Genomic DNA, 18,434 nt, shown 5'->3' on the forward strand with positions numbered 1-18,434 from the left:
GAATTGAAATGTGTGCTCACAGAATAACTATGGGAGAGGCAACGGGTGGGATCCATGGCTGGAAACTATAGACATAATGAGCCAGGGGAAATAAATACAACACAAACCACAGAAAACAACAGTTAGCACAATAAAACAGGAAAACACAACTGAACGAGTAACAAAAGTTAACTTAACATAGGAAAGAACAGGTGGACTCAAACTGGGAACTGGGAAGGCAAAGGACAAATGCAGACAAGCCTGGGACACTAAGGAAGGGAACAAATAAGAGATGACAAGACAAAGGATGTTAAACTCGATACGAAAGACCAGCGATCTAAGACAGGACGTAACTAAAAAGATGACAGACTCACATGTAAAATTACCAGAGAGATACAGAGACAACCACAGAACAGAGTAGGAACACCAAAAGAGAGCAAATAAACCAAAAGTCATAAGCAAACAAAGGACTACACCCATATGGAAAAGATATATATAAATCTTATAAAGTTTGTATCTGTCTTGTGTGAAACTTGTATGAAAAGCATATAAGAGTGAAAACAGATATAAGATCCCTTGAAAAATTACATAATGAAACTTGTATGTTTTGGATACTCTCTAAAACAATGTATGAAAGTAATGAGAAAGTGGCCACTTTCATGAGTAAATCATGTAAGCCTTATATGATTTACTCATGAAAGTGGCCACTTTCATGAGTAATCACATATAAGTTTTTACTATTTCTTTTCCATATGGGCAGGCACAAAAAAACCAAAACAAATAAGGAACCGATACCAGGCATCAGAAGATATCGCCAGGAAATACAAACACTATTAACAGAAAACAATGAACTTAAATTACTTCTCAAATTCCAGAAGAAATAATGAACTGACAGCAAACTCAAAGCCCTGGGTTCAAGACCCAGAGACCACAACGATGACAAATACCATATTCCATATTATAATAACTAAAAAGACCAAAAGAAAAAAACACTGAAACTAATAAAAAGAAAAGAAAACATTTCCAGATATTAGAAACTGAACTGAGTCCAGCAAGTAAAACGAGTAGACTAATAACTGCACCAAAGTGGTATCAAAGGAGTCAGCTCTAAAATAAAATAAACCAAATTGATCGAGTTTAATATATGAAACATGAGTCAAATTGTGGGCTACATAAAAATGTGTCACTTGTGTTAACAGCTGAGTTGGTGATGGTGGTGCAATAGTGTGGGATATATTTTCTTGGTCCACTTTGTGTTCTTTGGTACTGTGAGAATCATGTAAACACCACAGTCTACCTGAGCATTATTCCTAACCATGTCCGTCCCTTTATGACCACAGTGTATCCATCTACTGACCATATCATAAAGCTCATCACTGATGTGCAAACTCAACTGAGTGAAAGAATTAAGGCAGTCCTAAAGGCAAAAAGGGGGTCTAACTAGGTGCTGGCACTAGTACTAACACCAAAGGAGCGAGTGAGTGTAATCCAAATGAAAATGAAATTACAGCATTGAGAAAAGTGTGAAATTTGTTATCAAGCTCATGTGATACAACTGGAAACTCCAGCATAGGTAAAGTGAAACAGAGGAGATTATTTACTGAGCAAAATGCTTAATACTATATTTTTATTAACTTATGTATTTATGTAGGCGATATTGTAATTGATTTCCTGAGAACATTTTGAGGGGAACCACTGCGATTGGACACGGAAAAGCAGATTAAAAAGTCTGTTTGTATCCAGACAAAAAAAAGAGGAGCCAACACACTTTTCAGTAATGTTTATTAGTTTTTTTTCTTTTGAAGTCAGGTTCTTCAATCACAGAATCACAGAATTTGCAACTTCTTTTACCAATCAAAACGCTCAATTACAAAAGATAACAAGATTATAAATGGTGCACAGCTGAAAGTCAGATATCAGCTGTAATATGAAGTTTCAGTTTGCTCTTTGTCCTCTCAGGGACTTCCTCTCAGTCTCCACCTCCACCCGAGAAAAATAACAATACAAAACCATTCTTTGCACAGCGGTTGTTCATGCAACAATAAAATTCCATTTAACTCCAATTTAAAAACAATTAAAACTTTCATCACCTCACACATTGCACCAAAACCCGTTCATGCAACACATAACACCTGCTGAGAGGAGCGTTTTCTGAAAGGCTTCAAGCAAAACACATTAACAGATCTTCAGATCATCTGTATGGGCAATTCCAGCAGGCACATGAAGTCAGATGATACAAACATCAAGAGTTCTTCTTTTTCTGTGATGAGGCAGTGCTGACTTAAATTAAGAAGGACATTAACATAAAAGAAACTATCATATATATATATATTACCTAGAAAATATAACTCTTATCTGTTTCATTATATTGCATAGACAAGTGATCCTTCATCACCCAGCAGTGCACCGCTGAGGGGTTACGTGCTACTACATTCATGTCACTTTCCCTCAGTTTCCCTGAAAATAAACTAGGTGACTTTATCCGTGAAGTAAACACAATTATTTGGTCCCTTATTCATCCTGATACTAGAGAAAACAAAACACCACAAGTAATGACAAACACAATTAAAAAATGATCAAAACAGACCAAAAAACAACATTATTGTTCAATAAAATGGTGGTGACCTCATCAGATGGGTAATTTTGGCGAAGGTGACTGGCTTCTATCGAGGGCAAGACTCATCTGAAAAATAGAGACGGAGATGGAAGGTAAATATGGTGAATCTAGGATCTTTATGTCATTTTAGTTTGTATTTTGAGGTATTCCCATTCACCAAAGGTAACATTTATAGCTTTGTGAGAGCCATAAATGCAATTTTACCTTTCCATTTGCTCTCTGGTATTTACAGTAGCATTGAATTTAAAAATCTTAACCATTTCTTTGTAATTTTTATTTGCAAAAGTTTCATTTTACCAAGCTTGCCCTCATTTCCAACCAGCTGCTGTTTACAAGATATTCAAATTTGGTCAGTTTGTACAGTTAAGGTATATTTTTATTTCCTATATTTTCTAACCTTCATTTAACCTCCTCTTCTGTTGGACTAACTACCCTTGCAGACAGTTCATATATTTAAAAAAAAAAAAAAAAAAAACTAAACAAAAATGATATACTGCTAGGTTAGCAACCAAGCTAACAGATGCGCTGACTAGCAGCTAGTGTGCTAACTGCTAGTTTGCACAATAACTCCTAGAAACATTTTTCAATAACTCTAGGGAAATTATGTAAAATCCACAACAGTGACAGGAGAAATATACATGTCTCCAGTACAGAAGAATGACCTGCCAGCATTTATTAAATGTTTAGAAATGTATATTTTTAACGTCACTCTCCCCTTAGCAGCAAAGCTAGCAGCTAGCTAAATTGAAAAGCCTTTTTGCCCCTTCAGTAAATCTTATTTAATAATATTATGTAAATATTGGCGACAAAATGCTAAGGGTAGTAATTCAGCAAACATGGACGAACAATATTACAAGGAATGTGTATGTATGTTATTTTAATAGAACAATAACTTAGAGTGACCATATTTTGATTTCCAAAAAAGAGGACACTTGGCTACTCATGAAGAACTTGCTTAAAGAAATATATTTAACATATTTAAACGATGCCTTCTCTGTGTGGTTAATGAATTGTCAAAATAAAATATGTCATAGAGGCTTTTGCAAGTCAACAAGTGCAAAAAAATAACTTAAAAGCCTCTGGAATTAAATAATGGTACAGAAATAACGCCTCATCTGCATAAGAAAAATTACCAGTACTGGGTCGGTACGAGGGAAATTTCTTTTGCAGTTCGTCTGAAAAGATGCACTTGCGCTTTGGGATCTTTTAAACATCATTAGGCGCATTGCTGCGTGCTGTCTGTCCCATCTGTGAGCGCAGAACAAGCGCTCACAAAGCAGCAGTTCGGGAATCACGTCACACATGGGTCCTCTGTCTGAATATAGGAAAACCCGGACATTTTTATCAATCTCGAAAATCCCCCCCAGACGCACCGGACAGAACATGAAAAGGGGACATGTCCAGTGAAAAGAGGACGGTTGGTCACCCTACAATAACTAATCTTGTTATTACATGGCTCTGAACAAACTGATGCTACAGAAGGGACCATCACCTGTGGTAACAACATGTGACTGACAAAACATTAACAAATGAGCATCTGGTTTCAGACTCATATAAAGACATCTTTACATTACTGAAGAGACATTTAGTCACCATTTTTCCTTCAGAAATTTCCTAAAAAGCTGGGCACTGTGGTTTTTAGCACACAAGTATTTTTATTTGTGAATTTGTACACATTTGGAGTCTCTCAGAAAAACTACAGTGCCCATTCTTTTCCTACTGAGGAAACATCATGAATTTTATGTCAGTGGTAAACAATGAAGAAGCATAATGTCAGGCTTTCTTGTTAGGATCAATACATTGTTGGTTTGGGATTTGCGAGTTATAAGACAAGCTCAAGCCTTATCTTGAGGCACTCAGCCTTCTTCTGACCATAAACCAAAATTCAGCATGTTATCTTTCATGAAATCCAAACCCACAGAGTTTATCAGGGTGTCAGTAAGGCCGAAAAAGACCTCACTAAACGTTATGTTTTCTGAGCCGTGGGGGTAAGTGACTCACATCTATTACACGCGGTCCCGTTGCAGTTCCCGTACTCCTCGTATTCTTCACCACGACCGCCCCCCCCTCCCTGTCACCCTGCTCCTCCTGCACCTCCTCATCCTGCAGCCTCTCCGCGCTCCCCAGGTCCTGAGAGTGGGGATTGAAGAACTGCATGAGGGCCTCCGATGGGTACTCACACACCTGCTCCAGCTTGACCTCATTAAAACACACCTTCCCCTGCAAAAGTGAATACAGAAAGGCGTGGTTATGCTTTTGATGAATTACATTTAAGCTAATATTTACGGTTTTACATGCTTGTTAAAAAATATAGTATTGTAGCAAAAACCTTCACATTACGGATTTGCAGTAATGCTGCAGTAAAAGTGGGGTTATTACAGGGAAAATGTTGGTGTTCCTTTAGCAAGCTGTTTGTTCGTCATGTAAACACACTGCAGATCTGGAGAAGGTTTCAGTGTCAGCGAGGTTTTGATGCTGTCAGTGTAATTTTAAGTGACAGCACGGGGCTTAACACAGCAGAAATACACCGTCTGTAGAAGGACTTACTGGCTGAACCCTTCGTGCACTCATTGATAACTAATTCTGATGCATATTCAGCCTAAGAAGCTGAAACTGAAGTTTTGGTTTGCCACTTCTCTTAAACTGCTGAAAAGGAGAACAAGGCCCCCGCCTGGCCTGACGGGTGTTTGAGTTTGTTTATTCGAAGGCCGGTGTGGTGTAAAACGCCAGCGCATCCCCACACAGCACGTTTTATAACGACAGCATCTCAGCTCTGAAGCCTGAACGTGCAGCAAACACACCCAGAAGCGCAGACGTGATGTGCACGATAACGGCTTTGCACTAAATGTGGACGGAGCACAAAACAGCTCTGGGTTAGAGAAGCTGGCATGCTGAGGCACAGTAGGCTAATCCTTCCTCCCTGAACCCGATTAACCCAGGCACAGCGGGACAGCAGAGGCACCCGGCGACACAGGGATGGGAAAAGAGCAAAAAAAAGAGCCATAAAGAAGAAAGTTTATCAAGTAATACTTGACTTCAGATTCTCAAAAGTGCACTGCTCCATTTGATAACATGTGACAGCCATGTTTAAGGCCACATCTTAGCAGCATAAAGAAGGATATCTACCACTTCTGGACATATTTTATGCTAGAAAACAAAAAAAAAGTGCACATATGAAAAGAAAACTTAGATGAGATAGCAGATGAGCCTCTTGCCCTGTGACATGATGGCGTGGCTTGGAGGGGGGAAGGGAAGGAAGCCTGACGTCAAACTGTAGGGCATCAACGTGAGAGCGACAGGTGGTCAGAGAATCACTCAGTGGTCATCACTCACAGAGGCTAAGGAGGGCGGTGCTTACACATGCAGGCAGGGATTACACAACTTATTATAGAGATGCATGCAGAGAATGCATGATTATTTATCTAATTAAAGGCCACAGTAATGCTATTTGGGAACTTTCATTTTCATGCTTTAGGTTACAGGTGGTCCGGTAATGTAACAGTTGAGCATCAGAGTCGCATTTGGCAATTTAAAAATGGGCACCGCGTCACTTCCCTGTGTCAGGCTCTTTGTCGTGCTTGGAGGAAGTCTTAAAAGAGGAAGTGAGCAAAAACATGCAGCGTGACAGGGAGTTTCTATCAGACCAAATAACAAGACTTTAATCCTCTCAGTATGACTGTCAAAAATGTCAGTTTTCCTTCCTTGCGACTTCTCTGCCAGTGAGCCGCCCTTTGATCTGTCTGCAAAACCCTGCCTCGCTTTCTTTCCCATCTCACGCACATCGAGCTCATAGTTGGCGGCCTGCTGTCAGCTGTATACAGTGGGAGGGCAGCGTGGTCAAAAACTGTCTGCCAAGACTCTGGTCTAACTACCAAACCCCTGCTAGGACACAGCCAAGAAAACACAAAGGGAGATTTGTGTGAGAAGCTGACTCAACAGAAACAACTGAACTGGTACAAGGGAACGAGGAAGCAGACTGAAGGGGGTTACCACCAATCACATTCTTCTAATAGGCAGTGAAAACTGTCAATACAGCCAGATTTATCATTACAGGATGGTGAAAAAAAAAAAAATTTGCTGCCCTGCTTAGCAACTCTGCCTTCCCCCTCCTGCTCGGATTCACAGAAGTTAAAAAGAGGAAACAGAACATTTAACATGAACTCCAGGAAAATTAATTTACAGGTCCACTGTGGACGCAGGTGTGGTATCGCATGTATTCACAGAGATAAAAGGTCATGTTATGTAGGTAGAGAAAATGCAAAAAAAAAAATTATATAGAGAGAGGATGTCTGTCACTGCGGCTTCCTATTTAGCTTTTTTTTTCTCTCCAGTGAATCCTGCAACATTACTGTCAACCGTCTCTGCAGATGACTATGAAGCATATGAGTGAGTCCAGTTAACACCAATCATCAAGCACTTTCCTTTATCCATCTGTGGGTTTGCATGCTTCTTTTTAATGATAATAAATCACCCAAATACAATTTTACTTAAGTGTGTAAAGTGTGATATGTAGAAACCGTTATCACAGGATGAAAGTCAAAAATCTGCACAGCACGAGACCGCATAAGCAAATGGCAAAGGAGATCACTTGAGGACTTCATGGCTAAGAATCAAGATGTCGTGCTTGATAAAGCCTTAACCAGCTTAGGTCGGTCTCTGCAACTGTACTCAGTGGAAAGGGATGTTCTCTCGGTGAAAAGGCTTGATGGCGAGGCCCATCGTGCAGGTGACAGCAGGTGATAAACGTTGGTGTATGTCTGATAAACTTTAGAAAGCATGTGGGGACATGTTAAAACAAAGTAACAAAGTAACAACACAGTTTCCACTCACCTTTTTTGGGGTCCCTCTATTCTTGACCAGACACGACTTCTCCAGGTTCTGATATCCACCGATCACCACAATTTCCTCCACAGTTGGATACTTCTTCTTCCCCGGCTCAGTCACAGCGGGGGCTGTCTGGGTCTGCTGCTGTGGTGTTGTCTTCGTGGAGGTTGACACTGTCTGGCCCTGCTGCTGCTGTGGTGGTGTCTTTGCGGGGGTTGACACCGTCTGAGTCTGCTGCTGCTGGTGTGGGGTCTTCGCTGGGGTTGATGTGGACGCCGAGGGCCGTGCTGCGGCTCCCGTTGCCCTTTTTGGTGTGATTGTGATGGTGGCGCCTCGCTTCACTTGGCCCCCGGAGGCACTCCTGATAGAAAAGAGCACAGGTGTCTGGGTGGGTGACGGAGACACACTCGGAGACTGGGCAGGAGATGGCGAGCTTGGGGAAGAAGCCGGGGTCGGGGCACAATCTGTGGCTTTCAGGGAGTTGTCTGGGGATTGGGTCCTGAGATATGAGGGGGTGACTGTGATAGTTTGTTTGGCCTGAGGTGTGGGAGAACAAGCGTGATGAGAAGACACTTTGGGGTTGAGGTCTGGTGTTTCCTGATCCTTCTCCTGGGTTTTAACATCGTCCTTTATCTGATGTGCTTTGAGGTCGTCCTTTATCTGCTGGGTCCGAAAATCGTCCTTTCTCTGTTGCTTTAACACTCTTTGTTGCCCCTTCGTCTCTCTGTCCTTCAGGGAGGTATTTGACGAAGAGTTTTGCGCTTCCTGCTCTTTCAGCTGAAACTGCTCAATCTGCTGCTGTATTGTCTGAACCCCACTAATGTCATCGCCTGTAAATGCTTTGTTGTCCCCCTGCTGTGAGTTCGATATGATTGGCTTCACTTTAACAAGGTGCACAGACGATGAGATGTCCACTGTCCTGTCCCTCAAATACAAGCCCGACCTCGAACCCACGGTTTCCAAGTTGTAGATCCGACTCATGGCTGCGAGAGAGTTGGGAAGAGGCGGCGAAGGAGAGAGAGATTGTGTAGAATCGAGAGGTGATGTGTATTCCTCTACCTCCTCCTCGGAGAGCTCCTTTCCTTCCTCCTCCTCCTGTTCTTCTTCTGTGCTTGCGTTTCGGCCCCAGTCGCGCCTTTGTGGCTCTTCTACATGTTTCACTGGGTCGTCCTCATCCTCAGATATCTGGAGGGCTTCGGAGGTAGCTTCGGAGGCCCTGGCGGTACACTCGCTTGTCACTTCCTCTCCTCTGACAGTTTGTGACAGTAGGACAGAAACAGGAAGCTGAGGGCAGGTTTTCAACACGCCGACTTCCTGCGTGACGTCAAACGCAGCCGCGGATGTCTGCGCCGCTGCTTCTTCCTGTCCCTGCTCTGTTTCGGCCGGCCTCTTCTGCATGTGTGCTGTAGCTTCCCACTGTTTTTCTATTTCAGTTCCCCTCTCCTCGTACCTGTCCCCCGCTGTCTGAGTAGCATTAATCTCTGCAGCTTCACTTCCTTCACCCTGTCGCTGTTTCTCCAGCTCTCTCTGTCTGATTTTCTCTCGCAGAGACTCTATGCGGCTTAAGGGCTTCCCAATCCTCCAGCTATCCCTCCTCTCGACCTGTCGACCTCCATGACAGTCTTGCCCCTCGCTGCGTTGACACCCGGGCTTTATTTTCTCCACCACTTCTTCTGCAACATAAAACACAGTCCTGGGAATCTGAATCTCCACGGGGCCTGGAGGGTTCCCGGTGAGTGCGCTCCTTTTCGGAGATCTGGGGGTCGAATCATAACTGAGGTTTTCTGATCCTGCTGCTTGCACCTCCTCTTTGCTGTCTTTGTTGCTATAAAAGGTTGTGTCTCCTATTTTTTCTATTTTACTTATTAGATCCTCAGTATGTGGGGATAAAACAGACTGTGTTAGGTAAGGTCCTTGTAGTCTCCAGTCTGCACCTTTATGGAGGGCCCTGTCTGGAATTGTAGAGCCTAAACTGGAGCACTCAGTAAAAGCCAAATCATGTCTGCAGTGACTCTCAGCATCAACGTTGCTTGTTTCGGGTGAGCTCTCTAGTCCATCCTCTCTTTGAGAATCTGTTTTCTCACAAACTTTCACCTCAATCTCTCCCCCTCCCTCTGAATCTTTGTCTACATTCACCTCCCTTTCTAAACTCTTCTCACCTGCCGGTCGCTTCACCTCTCTGTCAGCTCTTGCTTTCCCATCCTGCCTAATCGGCACTCTCCTAGCAAATGATATTCCCTCCGTGTTTTTAACTGAGGCCACCGTGAACCCCACATCCCCGTCTGCATCGCCGACCTTCTCCGCGGCCCTCCTGTCAACAAACTCGACTTTCTTAAGCTGTATACCAAAGTCTTCGGTTTTTACTCTGTGCTTTCCCAATCTGTCTCTCTCTAGAAGTCGTGCACACCCCATCTTCGATGTGGTTTCCCTCCTTAAGGCAGCTACATCTACCCATGGCGCCATGCTCTCTGAGTGAATCCTCTCATGAATTTTTCTCTCGTAAAACCCTTCGTCACCTATCCCATTCTCCTTAGCGCAGATGACTCGATCGGAGAAGCTAAACGAGCGTTTTGGGACACCTTTTAGCAGCGTATTCTTTCCATCTGCCTTCCTCTCCTCGGACTGCTGCTCATCCTGATCTCCTGAGTATTTTCTCCTCCCTGGCTCAAGGAAATTATCGGAGCTTTTGGATCGGGATGGAGGCTTGGGGTGCTCTCCGAATTTACTCAGCAGCTGACTGACCCTCCCTCCTCTCTCCACAAAAACATTATCATCCAAGCTGTCCTTTCTGCTGTCTTTATTAATAACTGTTGCCTGGCCCCATGGTTTCTCCTTTTCTTTCTCTCTCAGCCAGGACACATCTGTTCTCAGCTCCCTGCCTATGCTCTCCCTTCTTGCATCCATGCTGCCCTTCATCTCCCCATCCTCTCTCCCTTTCCCCCCTGCACTCCTTTCTTCAGGGCAGGTTGAGGGCTTTATAATAAGAACTTCAGAGGCTCGGATCTCAGTGACACTCCCTCCTCCAGCCAGAATCTCCCTTAGGTCCATCTTCACCCCTTTCTTCCCCGGCTGGTCCTCCTCGAGCTTCTCCCGCTCTGCCTCCCTCCATCTACCCTTTCTCTCATCGCTGCCCTTCCTGTCCTGCTCGATGATGATGATATTGTCAGCTCTGATGGTCCGAAGACACGGAATAAGAGGGGAAAGCGAAGAAGTGCTATTCCCTAACCCTTGACTCCTATCCCTGCTCCTGTCTTTTTCCCTCCCCTCACTCAAGTCCCTAAACCTCTCTTTTTTCAGCTCTATATCTCGTCCTCTCCCCAGCTCCCCATCTTGACTCCTGGGGCTTAATTTATCTCTCTCCTTAACTTCTGGCTCGTTCCCTGTTTCTCCATCCCTGCTCTTCCTCCATGCACTCTGCGTGAGAATAAATGGATTTTCATGGACTGGAACTATTGTTTCTACAGACACCTGGCTCACTAGTTTGGGATCTGCATCCAGCCACTGGCCTGGATCTGGACTGAGCGACAGTTCGCTTCCCAGATTAACTGTTACGAAGCTGTCTGTGTCACTCAGACCATCAGAAGGAGATCTGACATCCACTTGCAGCAGACAGCCGTCTCTCTCCTTCTCCCTGTCACCCACATACTCCTGCTTCGCCTTCCTTCTCTGGATGATCCCTCGCTTCCAAGCTGGCATGCTGGCAAACTTCTCCTCCTCCTCTTTTTCCCTCCTCTCTCGCTCCTCCTCTTCTCTCCTCTTTTTCTCCAGAAGGAGTTGTTTCCATTCTGGCAGAGAGGAAACAGACATAACAGAAAAGGTGCCCACTTTTGGATAAAACGGTTCCTCTTCAGAGCCTCTGGGAATCCTCTGCAAAGAATAAAATATTATCAATTTTCTTTCTAATAAACATGCAAAAATGGAAGTTTTGCCACATAAAGCCGAGGAACAACTACACCTCATGGTAACATGTTAGCAGGTTTAATTTACATCCAAGTAGGCATTAAAGCACACGTTTGACAGTGCAGTCTATTTATCTGTTCATGTTAAAGGATAATAAAAGAGCACATGTAATCGAATTAACTCGCAGCACATAATGCATAACCTCAGTTGTAACATATTTAATGAAAATTCTGAATATAACTCACCCAAACTCTTGTTTTGGCAAAAATATCACTGCATCCACCCCGACTTTACATCTCCACTTGTGCGTAAAGCGGTCTACTCCACCATGGAAAACCTCCTTTGCCTGTAACGAACAGATTAATCTGTCCTGTCAAAACCCAACTTTTAAAAATGATCAGTGACCCAGTCAAACGATATCGGGACCTGAGTGGACATCAGAGCAGAAAAACCTCCGTCCTCCGTGCGGTTGTAAATATTTCCAGCTCGAGAGCTGCAGCGCTCTAATCCGATAATTACATTCAATTCCCTCTGGAGAGTTTAGTGGCACACACCATATTGTCGGACCTAAGAAAAGGCGTTTAAAGCACACAGCCGTCTGCCCGGCCACCAACCAGCCCTCCCCCGCCTTTGCTCACCCCCGCGTCCCGCAGGGTTAATTGGTAAAGCGGTGGAGGTGGAGGGCGGTGAAACGGGATGTGGTGTCAGCATGCAGAGCTGCAGCGGGACTTGATTGAAGCAGATCAAACACGATCAGCTCCACTGACAGAGGTGTGTACCCCAAACTACCGGAATATCTTCATTGCTGATTATTCGCATTTTTATTTTTAAAAATTATTTTCTAGCGTCTCTGATAGAAAACATACAGTCAAAAATGTTATTCATGTTTATTCATATTCATCAACACGAGAGCGTTTAGATGGATATGAAACTTTCCCCTAATTACAAAAATCCCTCAGGTGTACCCAATAAGTTGGCCAGTGAGCATATATATCGATCTATACCCTGTAAAATAAAATAAAAACAACAACAAAAAAACATCTTCTGGCTCGGTTATTAAAGCTGTAGTTCATCTGTGATATATCAGCTTTAAAATTAAATAAAAACAAACAAACAACAATTTAAATCAAACATCTGCTCCTTAAACTCTTAAAACTTGACTCATAAAAATAAAAAATAAACCTAAAAAACAGACACAATTTACCAGGACAAGTGAACTTTCCACTTTTATTGAACATGTTTTTAAAAATACTGAAAGCTGTCACGGTAATTACAGTAAGGCACACATGGGGAAAACATTAGTGTAAAAAAACATACCAAATGAGACATTACAGAATCCACTAATACTAATACTGGCTGCCTTGATAATACCTTATTTATCAAGCATGATAAACGTTAAAAGTAGTTTGTTCGATACGTTCAGCTTCACGTCTTTAAACAATCGGTTTGATCTCACCATCGAGGAAAAGCTTTGAAGGAGATACATTCATTGTAGCAGAAACATTGTCACTTTGTTCTGTCACAGAGCAGAAAAAGAAAAAAGCTTTTACCAGTGTAAAATCTCAGTGAAACGTCGGTTTTCAAAGGAAAGATCAACCTGAAATTAGCTTCCAGAGAAACACAGTGTTAATGTACTTGTCTTGGGCACTGTAACAGCCAGTAAGACTATACAGTAAAACAATTTCATGTATTAAAAAATATTCAGTATAAAAATGTTTCAACCTAATTGTATCAAAATTAGTAGTTTTAAGAAAAGCGACACCTCTGTACGAGCAGGGGGGGCGGCTGTGTTTTCACACGATGGCATAAACTGTAATAAAATACATTTGAAATGACAAAATCAGCAGACATCAGGCTCAAGAGGCCTACAGAAACTCTTTTGTAGTCAGTTTTAAAACATTATTTATGACAGATTCAGATCAAAGCACTGGGAAGACCTCTGCTTCACTTCTTCTTGTGGTCGTCAGTGTCCTCGTTGGGCATGGCGTCGGCGCTGCCTCCGTGTGGCTGCGCAAAGAGCTGCATCTTACTGTTGAGCTGCACACACAGGTAGGCTAAATCCTGTTTGTCCAGAGAGTGCGCCAGAGCCAGGTAGGCCGACAGAGCCCCCGCCAGCAGGAGCCTGTCCAGGGATAAGGCCGGCAGGAGCCACAGCACCACACCCAGCTCCAGGCACACCGGGTGGCGCAGGTGGGACAGGAGGCGCTGAGCACGGGGCGACTTGTGAGAGAGGGGGTCCCCCAATCCGAGACAGTCGTAATACACCTGAGGGAGGAGGTTAGTCAGTAAATGGAGTTTATTCATGCCCATACACACGCTCTCCTCCGGGAGCACCGAAGTTACTGATCTAAGTAATGCAGATTACTTGGGTCAGTATTGTAATCTCTATTGATTTATTAAAAGGGCATTTCATTAAAATGTAATTATAAGATGGTGGTGGAAAGGGTCAGAGTCATTAAATACGGAGTTAGGCCCAGAGCACCAGGTGACAGGTGAAACATATAGATGTTAATAACCGCTGGTTTTCAAAAATTATCAAAATGTGTGCACCAAGGCAATACTGGCACCACACTAGCACTGCTTTACTGGAGGAGAGCCTTTACATTTGGGGACGGAGGTTCAGTTCTCACTGCAGTAAAATCTTTCAGTCCTGCTCAGCCACAACAGTGAAAACTCTGATTAGGGTTGTGATTCATACTGATGGGTGCTGAAAATTAAAACCTTGAAATTCCTCCCCATGTGATGCTCAGTTTGAACTTCAGCAGGTCAGCTGCTCATGTCTACATGCTTACAAGCACTGAGCTGCCATGTGATTGGCTGATTAGATATTTTTGTTATTGACCAGTTGAAAAGCTGTACCTAATGAAACGGCCAGGGAGCATATGTGCAGTAAATATCCATTTGCTTCTTGTTGTTTAACAGCACGATATTTTAAAGTGGTGTTAATTAATTCTTTTAAGGAACACCAACTAACCAAGCAGTAATCAACAACCACAAATAAAGCAAACTGTAATCATAGATTTTTTTTTAGTATTTTTAGTTGAGCAACCTCTGATTTTCCAGCATCTGAAAGCACAAACATGTGCATTTGTTTTTGATCCCTACCTGCTTGATGCCCAGTAGTTCTGGGTAATCAAAGATCATGAGGATGCTGCAGATGATGGCCCAACAGAGGAAGTGCAGCGAGAAGCAGAGCAGGGGGAACCAGACACTCCAGGGTGCCTGACGCACTGACCACAGGCAGGGGGCGTTAGTCACAGGCTGCCAGTACTGCATCAAGATCTAACACAGGAAACAGAGCAATGATGCACACTGAAAGGTGTGATTAACACTAAGGTAGGAGTAAGTTATGCTTCTATGTGACAGTAAACACTCAGAGAAAGGGCGCTGCTGTACCTGGAGGCCGAGTGCTGTGGTGAAGCAGTATGCTGTCCTGTTGAGGGGCCCCAGCACTGACTGCAGGGCCTGTTTGACAGGCAGCCAGGCCAGCAGGCTGTGCTGCACGATGAAGAGGGCCAGGAGCCCCAGATCCACAGCAAGAGCCCTCAGAACAGAGCTGTCCCGCAGGGCCACCGACCATGGTATGGAGTCTTAGCCATGGGGAATCAGAGGAAAAAACGTCACTTTAACATTGACGGCAATCCTAATCCTAAGCACTCATTGAAAATGCCACAAAAAAACAAAAAACAAAACAGAAAATCGAACGTTACCACGAATAGCTAATTAATCTAATTAACAAACCCAGTATTCCTGCTCACCCGAAATCAGCTTTCAAACACTCGCCATTTGGTCGATATTTGATATTGGCGATAAGCAAATTATGCTTTTAAGCCCGTAATGATAATTTTTGTTTTAGTAAACAGAATAAAATAGCCCTAATAATAAAAACAGCCCTAAAAAAAACATAAGGAAAAAAAAATCTCACCGCCCAACGTGGGGCTCGAACCCACGACCCTGAGATTAAGAGTCTCATGCTCTACCGACTGAGCTAGCCGGGCGCTGGTTCTAAACAGCCGCCCAGTGGTATTTACAGCACATATGGAGAACGTAATAATTGAACTATATGACGTACATGAATTTAACATTCGTTAAATTATACTTATATAAACCTATACAGTAATTTTTTCCATAGCCAAAAAGTATATGAGGTATTTAACGGTTTTACAGATATCGCCTCCACCAGTGTTTGGTAATCGCTCCTGGCCGCCTGCCGCTTACGGGAACTTACCTCGACAGAGTGTCGTCTCCCCCGTGATGTTATGGTAAATGGCTCGAAACGAGACAAACCGAATGAGATCTGCACCGGATATGAAAACAAACGCAAAGTTTAGCAAAGACGTAGTGCAGAGAGCCAAGCCACGTACCGTGACTGACGCCATTATCAGTGCTTATCGCGAACAGTTCCGGGAGATGGGAGGTGGTTGTAGTACCCGATGTAGACACAAGGTGGTGCTAGTGTGCGGCGAATGCTGCCTACAGGTGGAGGTGCATCAGAGGAGACACAGATCCACACACAAAACTAAGGAGAAACAAATAGCAGGAGTGGATGACTTTATTAGAGTATCTTATTAAGTATCACAGAATCTGTCTTTGTTAAATGAGGTTAACACCAGGCCTGTAGCACTCTATATGGTAGTTTCTGTCACAGGATGTCACTCGAATAGACTCTGTGGATCCCTGAAAAAAAAGAGATAACAAAGCACTCAGAGTGCTTCTTTGTGAAATCATTTGCTGTGAATTGAATTATCAAATATTTTGCATAGTTTCTGTGAAGCTCACTTCTGTTGGGAGTATCGGCAACCTGCAGGCAGCACAGTGGGGAGCCTGGACCCTGAAACCGAGAAGAAGTTTCAGTGAAAGTTCACAGAGGTTAAAACATGAAGTCAACAAAGGTGTGAGTTTTCTCCTGTTCAGCCTGTCTGGCAGGGTTTCCCCCTTTGCTCTTGAAAAGGACTATTGTTGCTACATAAAACACCCACCTGTGGTAGTCGCTGACACAGTAGATCCTGCGGTGTGAGTCGACAGCGAAAGGCTGATCCTCCAGGCTCTGTCTGCAGACGACACAGCGAAAGCAGGATGGGTGGTAGGGTTTCCCACGAGCCTGCAGGATCTGATCATCCAATGTAATGTCAGTTTCTTGCATGTGACACCACACATATACTCACAGTGCTTAGAAAAAGTATTTGACCCCTTCCTGGTTTCTTAATTTTCTTTGCACATTTGTCACATTTACATGTTTCAGATCATCGAACAAATTCTAATATTAGCCAAAGATAACCTGAGTAAAACATTTCTATGTGTGTGCCTGTGTGTGCCTGAGTGTAAAAAAATTAAATGAACTTAGTTTTCCCAAATAAATGTTGTCAAATGTAGGGCAGGCAAGGTTGAACAGCTTTTAATCCGTTAATAAATGAAAAGGTAATTTAAAAACTGCATATTTATTTGGTGTATCGTTTTCTAATATTAAAATGTATTTGATGATCTGAAACATGTGTGCGTGACAAATATAGAAAAAAAACCTAAGATCAGGAAGGGGGGAAATGCTTTTTCACAGTACTGTTTAAGTAAATAAATTAATAGTTACCACATCTGTGATTAAAAAGCCACAGCTGTTACACACTTCAGGGGATGGATGAACTCCAGAGAACTGCAGAAAATACCACGAGTACCAGGAAAACACCACCACCCAAATAGATTAGGCAATAAAGTTAATCTGTCATTTTACAACCTATTAAAAGAACATACTTACCAAAAAGTCATCCTCACAGTATATCATCCCTGACACTGTGTAGAAAGGCTTGCCACTGAGCGTTTTACCTGAAAACATGCAAAAGCTTAAATATGTAGACCGTTATACATCACACTGTACTATCAGAGAAGCATTCACACGAGGAGAGCTCACTGCAAACGCTGCAGATGAAGCACGCGCTGTGGAATAAACGTCCCATCGCCTGACACGCTCGACCTGCTCTGTAGACAGCTTGATTGCATCTCGTACAAGTTCCTGAATAAACATGAAGAATAAATGGAACAACTGGCAGCACGTCTGAATAATAAAAGGCTAATCCGCCAAAAAAAGGTGAATATTAAGTCTTTTCCATTCTTACCAAAGTAAACACTGTCACTGTAACTGGGATTCATCTCAGCACCAGTTTGCCCACTGCTCTGAGTCTGCAGCACGGCTGTCTGGAGGTCTAATTTTATGTGCAGTGCAGACAGCTGTAAGAGGAGCTGCTCGTTGGGTTTGTGAGAATTTGCTCTCTGCCTTTGCTCTCTGAAGGGCAAAATCTTAAGAAATGACTCCTCCGAGGCAGCTGAAAAACTTTAGACAGAAAGTAGTTTTGTGTGAACGAAAACACAAATAAACGAGTAAAAGTACTTCAATTTTGTACTTATACAGTATTTAAGTAGCTGTTTAATGTTTTTAAAAGTGTCTAATGGTGGAGTACATATTAGAAAAAGAATAAGTGCCGTTTTTTAGGTTTTTTAGGTTTTTCTGTTGCAGCTACTGTGAGAACTTTCAGCTCTAAGCAGCTTTCTATTTAAAAACTGTATTCTCGGGTAAGCTAAGAGATGAAATGTGTCAGAGCAGCAGAGGAAGGAGCCTGAAGGTGAAAAAGAACCTGCAGCACATTCAGCCTACCACAGCACTCACATTGTGAGGACGCTGGTTTAAACACCTGACTCCTACGTGTTTATACGGCAAAAACTATAAGCTACAAGATAAAAACAGCCATTCATACTAACAATGTGTGAATACTGGATAATGGATGTTGAATATGGAGTGAAGGAGGACATGCAAAGAGTTGGTGTTATTGTAGGATGTGAGGGTAGGCAAAATTCCCATCAGTCTTATTGATAATTATAATTATTATTATTATTATTTAACACTCACAGGAACTCCTTTTACTTTAAACCTGCTGGTTAAAAAAATCTCCACTTTTACTCAGATAAGATTTTGATAGAATAGAATAGAATAGAATAGAATAAACCTTTATTATCCCACAGATGAGAAGATTTCGGTGTTACACAGCTTTTATAGCAAGGGGAACACAAGATATAGAAGGAAGACACAAAGTGGACCTATATACATAAGCAACTGAAGTTCGTATAT

General features: G+C 42.8%; 3 protein-coding genes and 1 non-coding gene across 5 annotated transcripts; all 4 read right to left on the reverse strand.

The window, feature by feature from the left end:
* Positions 1-1,740: 1,740 nt before the first annotated feature.
* ppp1r18 (protein phosphatase 1, regulatory subunit 18) lies at positions 1,741-12,444 on the reverse strand. 2 transcript variants are annotated; one of them, XM_086279787.1, is made up of 5 exons: positions 11,747-12,444; positions 11,566-11,666; positions 7,427-11,287; positions 4,598-4,816; positions 1,741-2,662 (listed from the first exon to the last, which is right to left on the reverse strand). In XM_086279787.1, exons 3-5 carry the CDS (start codon positions 11,225-11,227, stop codon positions 2,609-2,611), a joined length of 4,074 nt encoding a protein of 1,357 aa, XP_086135913.1. In that variant the 5' UTR covers positions 11,228-11,287; positions 11,566-11,666; positions 11,747-12,444; the 3' UTR covers positions 1,741-2,608. The 2 variants fall into 2 exon arrangements, with proteins under 2 accessions (XP_086135913.1, XP_086135912.1); XM_086279786.1 differs by having other exon boundaries at positions 11,566-12,444.
* Positions 12,445-12,533: 89 nt separating this feature from the next.
* On the reverse strand, positions 12,534-15,738 carry nrm (nurim). The gene is made up of 4 exons (XM_086279788.1): positions 15,549-15,738; positions 14,717-14,910; positions 14,426-14,602; positions 12,534-13,585 (listed from the first exon to the last, which is right to left on the reverse strand). Exons 1-4 carry the CDS (start codon positions 15,697-15,699, stop codon positions 13,265-13,267), a joined length of 843 nt encoding a protein of 280 aa, XP_086135914.1. The 5' UTR covers positions 15,700-15,738; the 3' UTR covers positions 12,534-13,264.
* Positions 15,246-15,318, reverse strand: trnak-cuu (transfer RNA lysine (anticodon CUU)). The gene has a single exon. It is a non-coding gene; the product is annotated as a tRNA-Lys (tRNA).
* A 169-nt stretch (positions 15,739-15,907) lies between the features above and the next one.
* Positions 15,908-17,461, reverse strand: limd1b (LIM domains containing 1b). The gene is made up of 7 exons (XM_086279789.1): positions 17,428-17,461; positions 17,223-17,324; positions 17,070-17,137; positions 16,905-16,967; positions 16,300-16,430; positions 16,100-16,151; positions 15,908-15,997 (listed from the first exon to the last, which is right to left on the reverse strand). The coding sequence occupies exons 1-7, from the start codon at positions 17,459-17,461 to the stop codon at positions 15,914-15,916; spliced, it is 534 nt and encodes a 177-aa protein (XP_086135915.1). The 3' UTR covers positions 15,908-15,913.
* Positions 17,462-18,434: the final 973 nt, after the last annotated feature.

This window comes from Aulonocara sp. 'chitande type north' Nkhata Bay, linkage group LG22 (assembly GCF_057382095.1).
Source record: "Aulonocara sp. 'chitande type north' Nkhata Bay isolate Kocher_YH1m ecotype deep benthic linkage group LG22, A_spYH_male_GT1.1, whole genome shotgun sequence".
Taxonomy (NCBI): domain Eukaryota; kingdom Metazoa; phylum Chordata; class Actinopteri; order Cichliformes; family Cichlidae; genus Aulonocara; species Aulonocara sp. 'chitande type north' Nkhata Bay.